At 31.2% G+C, this 11,199-nt stretch overlaps 1 protein-coding gene and 1 long non-coding RNA gene across 3 annotated transcripts; one reads left to right on the forward strand and one right to left on the reverse strand.

Annotated features, from left to right (window-relative positions):
- Window positions 1–6: 6 nt before the first annotated feature.
- Window positions 7–1,746, forward strand: LOC134253044 (uncharacterized). Its single transcript, XR_009989061.1, has 2 exons — window positions 7–1,252; window positions 1,630–1,746. It is a non-coding gene; the product is annotated as an uncharacterized LOC134253044 (long non-coding RNA).
- A 624-nt stretch (window positions 1,747–2,370) lies between these two features.
- On the reverse strand, window positions 2,371–6,760 carry LOC134253531 (mpv17-like protein). 2 transcript variants are annotated; one of them, XM_062736055.1, is made up of 6 exons: window positions 6,713–6,760; window positions 6,597–6,614; window positions 5,273–5,593; window positions 4,940–5,016; window positions 3,584–3,718; window positions 2,371–2,926 (listed from the first exon to the last, which is right to left on the reverse strand). In XM_062736055.1, exons 3-6 carry the CDS (start codon window positions 5,547–5,549, stop codon window positions 2,900–2,902), a joined length of 516 nt encoding a protein of 171 aa, XP_062592039.1. In that variant the 5' UTR covers window positions 5,550–5,593; window positions 6,597–6,614; window positions 6,713–6,760; the 3' UTR covers window positions 2,371–2,899. The 2 variants fall into 2 exon arrangements, with proteins under 2 accessions (XP_062592039.1, XP_062592046.1); XM_062736062.1 differs by lacking the exon at window positions 6,597–6,614 and having other exon boundaries at window positions 6,713–6,742.
- Window positions 6,761–11,199: the final 4,439 nt, after the last annotated feature.

Here is an 11,199-nt window from a genome sequence, read left to right on the forward strand (position 1 = left end):
CTTGAATATATCAAAGTGATTCGGAAGTCCCAACTACTTATCTTTTAAATATTGACCCCAATATATCTTGATTCCTCAGATATCAAAGTTTTCGTAGTCTTATTGAGTTCGAGATAATAAGGTTTGACTGTATTTAAAATGAAATTCTCTCAATTATTAAACCATGTTTACTGTACTATTTATATTTCTGTCATCTTTTCTATATTAAGATGATGTATGTCCATGACCTGTAATTTTTTTGTTAATGGAATTTTTCGAAGTACTGAATCATATCAATTTAAAGTTCTTTTTTAAAATATTTGTAGATGCAATTTTTAAAGTACCAGTAGAGATCTCCGAAGTTAAATGTCACCTCTCTCCTTTATTACATGTATATGTATGGCACAAACCGTGGCTTGAGACGATGTTACAAAAGATAGGTCATACTTTCTGTCTTCAGTTCATTTTCTTCAAATGATGAATTACAATGAATTCAGTTAATTTACACTGTGTGGTAGATTCATTAAATCACTAAACAAGTTTTGAAAGACTGAGGTATTTTATAGAACTTCAGGGAATTTTAAGTCTAAATGTATAGTGTTAAAATCTTCTACTGACTAAGAATTAGATCTCAGTTCTTGGAAAGGCGACTAAATTTTGTGAAAGCAACATTTTTGTACTTTTTTCTGGAAAAACAGAAAAAAACCAAGACTTTATGGAATTTTTTTAATTCACATTTTTTGCAATAGTATAGTTATGCAAGTGCTTATTCATACATAAGTCTCTAAGGGTCTGAGAACTTGCATTGGTACACAAATAATGTGTGGAAATTCTAGGAAGGACACCTGCTTTTTATGCATGGTCAAGGTATAAACAATATTTTGTACATAGAATTTTTCTAGAAGACATGAAAACGTGATTTTTTGGGAAAAAAAGAAATCAGCTTTTTTGATTTTTATCATACTTTAAAGTGACTGAGAATTTTTACAGGAAAAGTTTCCCTTTATACAGAATTTCAAAAAAGAACATTTGAAGTCTGTCATAATATAATGTACTGTATGTAGAAAGAAAAAGTACACATAGATTTTTATTTATGAGAATTATTCATTTACTTGTATGAAATTAATAAAATATTTATTTTTTCAAAATTTTATTATATATTTGTTACATGTGTGTATTAGAAAAATAATTTGGCATATTTCTTTTTCATTTACATGTATTTGTTATGAACAGGTTTACTTCCTAGCTTGCTTGCTGGTTTATAGAGTGTCAAGTGTCTAAATGTATAATATTTACATCCACTGAATATTTTGTCCTTTATTTCATAAGAAAACCCATTGTGTTAATCACTGCATGAACTACAATTGGCATGTCGCCTGTACAGATTTCTTGATCAGTGGCTGTTCCATCAATGAAACATTAAAAAACGTTCGCATCTTTAATACAATAATTAATCTTTTTAATCCTACTTTAAATGATTATTTAAACAGATATAAATATACACAATAAAATTTCTTTCTTTGTTTGTTATTACTGGAATTAACAGTTGCAGCTATTGCAGAAAAAATTTACATAACCCGCGTAAGCGGGTTATGTATTTTTTCTGCAACAGCTGCTTCCGTTAATTTCAGTTATAACAAACAAAGAAAGCATTTTATTGTTTAAATAAATCAGTTTTCTTTGAGTATGAAATGGCAATAAATATATTCAAATTTAAACCAAAATAATAAAGAATAAACATCAAGAATTTCTTGAACTTCTTTGTAATCTTTTAACTTGTTAATTCATGGATTCATTGATTCTCTGCTGTGGCCCCACCATACCCCTGGGAGGTCATGATTTGAATGAACTTATGTTAGTAGTAATAACATTGATCTTCTGTTTGGTCCCACTCTAGCCCAAAGGGCCATTATTTGAACAAATCTGAATGTAGTGTATGTATAAAAAAGGCTTTCAATAATAATTTAAATAAATACATGTACCCGTAAATAAAATACCAGTAAGTTAACATTTTCTGGCCCCAAGGTTTTTTTGAGATTTTTGAATGATTCGACTTTGAGACTTTTTTTTATTTCAGTAAAATCCTTAACATGGGATATGTCGATACAATGAAAATATAACAGATTGAACAAATCAACATGATTTTCACTCATTCTGATCCCCCCTTGAAAGCAGACATTGCTTTTTCTTTTGAACAAACTTAAATCCCCTGGCCTTCACCCTAGGATGCATCGTGGCAAATGTTAAAATTGGCTAAGTGAATCTGAAGATGGAAGACAAACTGTCAAAAGTTAACAACAACAACAGCAGAAAATCTTGATCAGAAATGCTCATTTGAGACTGTCTCAATTGAGCTTAAAAATAGAGTATGAAAAAAAAGATGAAAAGATATGAAAATAAAACAATTTTATTGGGAAAAATGTTTATGCCAAGTGGCAAATTCACAAACCCCATGCTTCCTTTTGAATATTTCACTTAAATTATATAAATGTACTTACATCAATAAAATTTATTCTGTATATGTAAAGGCTATATATTTGTAGAAGATTTATGCCCCCAAAATCAATATTTGGGAGAAAAAGTTTTTGCCCAGTTGCCTTTTTTCCAGTTGACCCTGGAGTTTGATTTACATTTGAAAAACTTTAATTGGAGGCATTTAAGTGTTTGACTTTACAAACACATCTTGTTTTCTGTTGAAAACAAAACCTCTTAAACAATTTTTTTACTGAAAGGACACGAGTTATCTTGTCCTTTTTCAGTATCATTGAAGATGACCATTACATAAGACTTCAATTAGTGATCATCACAGATTACTACATGTACTGCATATATACAGTTCAAGCTACAAAGTCATTCGGGAAAAAAAATATTGATACAAAATATTTTCAATTGAATGTATTATTCCTATCTGTTTTTGTTGTCAGCTTCTCTCTTTCACTACTTCTTCCTGAAATATCATAATGCATTTACATGTATTTTACTTATTTCAGGTTAGGTCTTTGAAATTACTTTAACAAATTTATAGTAAATGATGTTATCAGTATTCAAAATTAATTTATACCGAAGTCAAACTTTATTGCATACAGTACTTGTCATACACACCACTGAACAAAACATTTACGTACATTAATTTGTGATCAAATCTTTTGTTTTGAAAGCCCATTAATAGCAATGTTTCTTACCAAATTGGATATTAATTTACATGTTATGGCTATCATTTAATCTGCTAGCCATGTGTTTCTGATCTGCTGTACTCCATAGAAGAAATATTGGCCAGAAAAGATGCAGGTGTATCTTTTTGTCAACAACAGATGTTTGTAAAACACTTATGCCCCCTCCCCCGAATAATTGGAATTTTTACAAGTTCAAGGGGCATAACTCTGTCTAAAATGGTCTGATCATACCCAAAACATACCTTGACCTAGATATTCTTATGATAAATCTGCATACCAAATTACAGTTCAATACATGTATGTGCAACCTCTGCAAAGAAAATGAACAGAAACTGATGGTGGACCCGACCAACAGACAACAGCAAAGCAATATGCCCTCCCTTCTTCACAGAAGGGCATAAAAACATACCAGTTAACAATGAATGTCATACCTTAGAGGGCTCCTTTGTGTAACAGAGGAACATTGACCATAAGAAAGAAGCACAGCCCACCACTTTTGGTCTGTATTTGTATGGAACAAGTGAGTAGTTTGCAGACTGAACAAATGGCCAAAACATGAGATTTGTCTAAAAATATCACAGAAGAAAGAATCATGAAAACAACAATTGTTCATCAGATTATTTGTTTTGTCTCCCATTTCATTTATTGATATTAATTACTCTTTCCAATGTCAAACCGGAAAAAATTCAGGTAGGAGGGGCTCCTTTGTGTGAAAATTAGCAGGAGGTAATAAAATTCAAAATAAACTTCAGAGTACACACACTCAAACTTGTACATTTTTTTCAAATCTTATAGAATTTCTTGCACAATAAATACTAATTAGATTAATTTTTTTCATTTGATTACTTTCAATATGAAGCCAGGAAAATAAAACATTAAGAACTGTCGTTTTTTCTTCCATTTTTTTTTTTACATTTATGACCATGATAATTAAATATTTAATAATGTCAACGTTTATAGGTATATTCACACACATTTCTGGTGAAATTAGTCAGCTTGATTTAGTTGAAAAGAAAAAATTATTAACTTAAATTTTAGTACTTAAGAGCAATTTTTAACACTTAACATAATTATAATTAAACTTATATGTTAAAAAGAATTTGGATATATAATTATTTCTATTTAATTATTGATCAGTACATAAAATAATTAAAAGGGGAAAATATTGTTACATTATTTAATTTTACCTAAGTTTATCCTTGACTTAATCAAAAAATAAAAATTACTTGAAACAACCAATGAATAAAATCTCAGCATGCTACCTTGGGTGAAAGTTCATATTCATGATATTGTCAGTGTTAAATAATTTATTGGTCTAGAATATACGACATGAACATTATACAAAGATTCTTTAATTTATCACTTAATTGTGAATGTGTTTGATATCTGTCTGATCCTGTAAGTTTAAAAAATGCTCAATATACCAGTGGGAAGAAGAAAATATCGTTTCATGGGTGAAAACAGAGGAAATTCAGATTAAAAGACGATTGTTGATTTCTACATATCTTTACAGATTTATTGATTAGTTTTATTTATATTATGTTGTCTGGGGGAATTATGGCTTGTATTAACGCTGAAATATTTGGTCTTTACCTTCCCAAAAAATAAATCTGCAATAAAAAATGGAGGGAATAGGGTACTAGTGATGTAAAACTGAGGTCCGCTTGACTGGCAATACACTGCTTTACATACGTTGAAGTCACTGAGGTATTGAATGGCAATACTCAATGAGAAAAGTTTAAAAATGTTAACAATTTTTATAGTTTTCATTAAAAAAAAAAAAGCACCTTGTAAGTGACTGGAAATTTCTTGAACCACTCCTCTTTAAATTGTTGGAATGATTTTCTTTCAAGCATACAAGTTGCTGAAACAATTCAAATAGGATATCACATAAATTCTTGATTTAACTTTAGATATTTTAAATCTGAGAATGATACAATGTTTTTAAAAGTTCTTCCATCAATTTACATCCTCGATCAAAAGTATAAACAACAACATTATGTACCGTAATAAAAGGTGTAATGTATTAAGTTACAATAGACTATAAATATATCCTTGGATTTAATAGCAGAAAAAATCTTAAAATAAATGCAGTCTTGCATGTGTATGATTTGACTTACAAAAATAAAATGTAGAATTAATGGCAAAGGGGGCAAAAACAACTTGGCCCGTGATCATTTTCTTCACCACGTTTTTGATTGCTTTTCCTGGAAACATTTGCTCTGCTATGAATAACCAGGTGTAAACGATAGGGGCTACAACAAAAGTTCCGACAGTCACCATCCTGACAGACTTCTGGTAATCCATCTGCTCCTTCTTACTGATGAATTTCTGTTCCACTAAATCTGATATAGTCCACAGGGTGGCATAGACTGCCATAGTTTGTACCAGAGTCATTTTGAAGAGGGAAAAACTGCTACTTGTTGAAGTGCTTAAGTGACCTACAGCATGAAATGTCAGAAAATATTCAAATATCTTTTTCTTCCAAAGACCATAGCATTTGAACCAATTTTCCCACATGCTCTAGCTTTTTGATTCTGTAATATATATTTTTTTTATCGGACCAGTGATATTTTTTAACAAGAGGTTAAGGGGCCACATCACTCACCTGAGCAACTGGCTAGGTAAAAGCAAAAATCAATTCAGTATTGAAAAGTTTAATTAAATATAAAAATTTCAGGGGAGGGGGAAGCCGGGGTGGTATTTGAACAAACTTAAACCAGTACATTACCTTTTATTTTATGCTTTTATATCCCATGATCAATCATCGCTTTGTTGTTCTTGTGAAGAATTTTAATGACTTTTCCTATGTATTCCTACCTAAAACCTTGATCACCCATTATAACCCCAATCAATCCCTGGAGGTCATGATTTGAACAAACTTAAAGAAGATTTTTCCTATATATTCCTATATATGCAAAACTTTGATACTCCACAGTGGCCCCATCCTACCCCTCGGGGTCATGATTTGAACAAACTTGAATCTTCACTACCAGAGGATACTTCATGCAATCAACATGATCAATCGAGAGTTTCATCTTTCCTGGCCCAGCTAGTGGTTCTTGAGAAGATTTTTAAAAGATGGGCGCATTAATTTTTCACTATTTCATAATTATCTCCCCTTGGAAGAGGGCGTGGCCCTTCATTTGAACAAAATTGAATCCTCTTCACTTAAGGATGCTTTGTGTCAAGTTTGGTTGAAATTGGCCCAGTAAGTGCATGGTTCTTGAGAAAATGAAAATTAATGTGAAATAAATTTTATATATAGGCCTAGTTACAACGGCACTGGCAATGATGAAAGACAATGGACAAATTTTGATCAGAAAAGCTCACTTGAGCCAACGGCTCAGGTGAGCTAGAAATATTACAGAAACTAGTGATTTCATACACTGTATATTTTGTTTATTATAGCTCTTCAATGAAAACATGCATAATAAAACATACAGGCCTGGTAGGTTGTGTCTGTGGAAAAAGTAAATGACAACATGATAATTAAAGTATACATAAAATATTATTACTATCTATTAACATGATTTCATATGTTCAATTGCTTTTCTCACCTCAAATATTGTCCATCTTAGCTATAAAGCATCATAGGCCTACATTGTGGATGCTGCACAGAGTTGTCGTTCGTGTCATTCGCATAGTGAAAAGATAGACAACTCTTACTAAAGCAAGGTGTTTACGCAAATAAATCAAATTGAAAGTTTTTTTTTATTGTGACTTTCAAACTGAAATATTTCTCTTTTTTTCTAAGCCTCTACATTGAGTAAATACATTGCTTTCTATGAAAAAAAAAGATTTAAGGTATTGCATTCGTCCCCATGGGCTACTCATGCTTATTATAGTGCTTTAATGATGGAACATTCATTACATTGTATTGTTATTTATTCTTTAAAGTTATTTAAAATAGGACCCCACTGGTACCTTGATCTAGTCGTCTTGAATTTTATTTCTTAAAATATTATTACTTTAATTATTTATCTATAAAATCTTGATTATCAACTTTCGTATTTATAAGATCATGTTTATTAACTTTGTGTATTTGTTTTATGTATGATGACACGATACCAAATAAATACTACTACTACTACTACTACACAGTTGATCGACAGAGAAGTAATTGATACAATACTAGTAATTTGAAATTCGCGCAGAGTGAAAGTGTATATACACCTGTATACGTTAAGTATCTAGAATTTAAAACAGAAAAAAAACTTTTGAATTGAAAAATATGTTTTCATAATGCATTGTTACAAATTTTCAAAGTGCGTTAAATTTGGGACCAAATCAACGCACTTTGAAAAAAATAAAATTTCTTTTCAAAGTGCGTTAATATCGACCATATTAACGCACTTTGAAAAAATATGTATGGCTTGGTTAATATTCTTGCAAATCTTGGGTATGATAAATAATTGAACCTGTTTGATAACTCTTTGGTGATGAGGTCACTTCAGGATGTGAAAGTAATCGATTTTGATTTTTCCATACTTTGAAAATTCTATCACTCTTAAACGTATTACTTAAGTTTTTCAGTTTGAATGCATTTTATATGTAAACTAAAATTTATTGAAAGTATTCAACGTCATACCATTTATGCAGATACATATATTTGGGTGTAGCAATAGCATCTGTACCGGGAGGGGGTGGGTTCATAGGTACTCAAATGTCTTGCAAAGATATATAGGCATTGAAAATCGGGGCTTGCCTTTGAGGGGGGTGTCCACTTTCAATTTGCTACCGACGACTATGTTCAATGTATATAAAAAAAATAGTTGGGCTGGGAGACCGTCCACCCGCCTTCGCCTTGTTCCCATTGAGGTTAAATGAATACATGTACATTAAAATGTTTTTCGAAAGATATAATTAATAAACGTTATATGTACCAAGGAAAAAATGTTTATGTACACTCCTAACGCACTTTGAAATATTTTTTTTTTCAAAATGCGTTGAGTGTGTCCCAAATTTAACGCACTTTTTTCAAAGTGCGTTGATTTTGTCCCAGTTTTAAAGCACTTTGAATATTTTTTTCAGCGTACGTAATTTTTTCAAAGTGCGTTGCCACAATGCATTCGTGCGTTGATTTTGTCCCAATTTTAAAGCACTTTGAAATTTTTTTTTTCAAAGTGCGTAATTTTTTCAAAGTGCGTTGCCACAATGCATTCATATTCTGCAGATATAAAATATTTTTTCGTAATTACGAGATATATATTTCCTAGTACATGCAATTAAATGTAAGTTACGATTTTTTTTTCTTTTTGTAATTATGAGAAATTAACGTGAAGCTTATCTTTTTACAGTGTACCTATAAACTTTTTTTTTTTATTTTTTATTTTCCACATTTTTCTCGATCGACCATCTCTCATCAGACCCATAGAACATGGTAGAAGACTATTTTTTCCGAGTATAACATGTTGCTGTTAATTTTCCTCTAAATGCTGAAGCCCCCTCCCCTTTTTTTTCAGCCACGTAGCATCGGTTTTGAAAGGGGGGCAGCCAGAGAAAAAAAAATTGCTTACTTGAAAAAATTGACAAAAAAAAGGAAATTGCCCATACTCGAAAATCCTATTTCGTGGGGGGGGGGGGGGCTTTTTTTTCAAAGCCAACTTCTTTCAGTACCAATTCTTTTTGGTATTCAACACTACATTTTCTACATTTTCCTGATATCAATTTCCTGTAGTATAAAGTGGGGGTGGGGGTGGGGTGGCGACCAGCCTTTCACTGAATATTTCCAATAGTAAAAGTAATGTTGGGGAAAGGGGGGGGGAGTAAAAGTAATGTTGGGGGCCCCCCCCCCCCCCCCCCCCCCCCCCCCCCCCGCCAACTTCTTGCTATGTGCCTGTTTTTAATTGCTGTTAGGTCGAGATTTCGATAGTTAATGATTTTTTTGACTTGTTAGATTTTTTTAGCTTGTCAAGATTTTTTTTTTATGGAGGGGTGGGAGGGGGTTGGCTTTCCCACTTTTGAAACCGTTGCGACAGCTCTGCTCATTTCTGCTTCACCTCTTTCAAGAAAATATGTAGCTGCAATAATGTAGCTCTCCCCCTTTTTTTTTTATGGATGCCCCCCCCCCCCCCAAGGAGAGGTTGGCTTTCCTCAAGGAGAGGACTACATTATTGCAGCTAGAAAATATGCAGTGAAACTGAAGAATACTTGATATAACATTAATTGAATTACCTATCTAAACATAAAAGAATGTAAAGTAAATTTATGACTCTTCTTTTTTTATTTTATTGACAATCAAGTAGGATTATACATTACCATACATAAACCTTTAAAAAATATATCTAACAATTATAAAACAATCCACAGATGAAAATATTCACATCTCTTTGTGTTGTACATTTGTAAGAAGGTGATTATTAATGGTAACAAATATTTTGGTTCCTGTGATTGAAAATATTCAGTTTTCTAAATAATACTACAAATATACCCTGAGTATCGAGTTCAACCCTGATTCACATGATATTGATAAATTAATTGTGCCTCACATAGTCATTACAATGAAACACATGTATTAGTTTTTCTTCATTTTTCATTTATTAAAGCATTTTTTCAGTTCAAAGTATTCAAAATGTTATCATATTTTACCACATATTAATGAAATAAATAAATCTGGACCCCCCCCCCCAAATCTTAAACTCATTAGGGTGATATTCTTTATATGGAATACTCTTGCTCTTCCATCTGTACTTTGCAATTAATAGGAGTATATTGTAAAATTTTAAAATATATTTAGTGTAGGAGACAATTTTATGACTTCTTGAATCTACAACACAAATAAAATGTAAATTCCCATTACTACTATAGATTACTTGTTTAGGACCTTTAACCAAAGCTTAAATTCAGAGACAGGCTTAATATCTTCAAAGAAATCTAAGTAAAAAAATATGTAGTTATTTTATAATTGTAATCCACCTATATGTTAATCTTGAAGGTTGTTTGAATAAATAAATGGTTGTATGGAAGAACAAAGAGGTCAAATTGAAAATGAATTGGAAAAATAAACTTATACATGTACATACATAAACTTCCTTCCAGTTTGATTCTTATGGTTCAAAGTGCTAAGTGAACAATGAACCTGGAAGATACATACAAACACTCATAACCGGGATGATCTCTCATAATAAGTTATTCCATAGCAGACTTTAGAATGAACATCTAATGTACTCTGGAAGACTACACAAAAACATGCAGTACTACACACTTATAACAAATTGCCCGGCATGGACAATTTTCTCCATAAAAAGCAGAATTTGTTATATCCATTTAGTTTAAAATATGCTTTTTCATTGTACAAAATGTACATTTTTAAATACAAAACTGGAGTATACAGATATATGTTTACTTCTGAATTAAGAAAAAAAAATCTGATCGAATTCTGAATTAGATGTTGAATCAAAGCCAAAAAAGCAAGCACATAACTGACTGAGACTGGTGCAACAGAATTCAGTGTACATTTTAAAATACACAACTGGAGTATACCAAAATATTGTTTACTTCTGATCAGAGAAAAAATATCTGAATTCTGAATAAGATGTCGAATCAAATGCCCCAAAAAACAAACACATAACTGACTGAGACTGGTGCAACAGAATTCTTTGTAAAAAGGATTTATGTAAATATAAATGTACATGTACAAAGGAAAACGCTTTATTTTATGCATACATTAGGAAGTAACTATCAGTATAATACATGTTGAACATTATTAAGAAAAATCCTAGTCCATACATTTTGATATTCATAATAAAAAAAGCTGTGCTATTACTAGTACTGAATATATTTTGCTTTTCTAATCACAACCTTGCAATCAGATACTCAATACACATACATATCTCCTACAGGTAAGAAGTACATTGCAAAACAATTCAGGTGGAGTGTAGAATAATAGTAGTATTTAATGAATTTAAAAAGCTACTGAAAATGGCAGTATATTTTTATGGAATAAAATGTATGTGAAGCACAAACAATACAGATATTATAATCACACCATGCCATTTGTTCAACAATGGGATACATTTCTAACATTCTTATGGTTCTTAAAAAA

The sequence above is a fragment of the Saccostrea cucullata genome, unplaced genomic scaffold, assembly GCF_032062105.1.
Source record: "Saccostrea cucullata isolate Sc308-1 unplaced genomic scaffold, CSIRO_AGI_Scuc_v1 ctg319, whole genome shotgun sequence".
NCBI classification, from domain to species: Eukaryota; Metazoa; Mollusca; class Bivalvia; order Ostreida; family Ostreidae; genus Saccostrea; species Saccostrea cuccullata.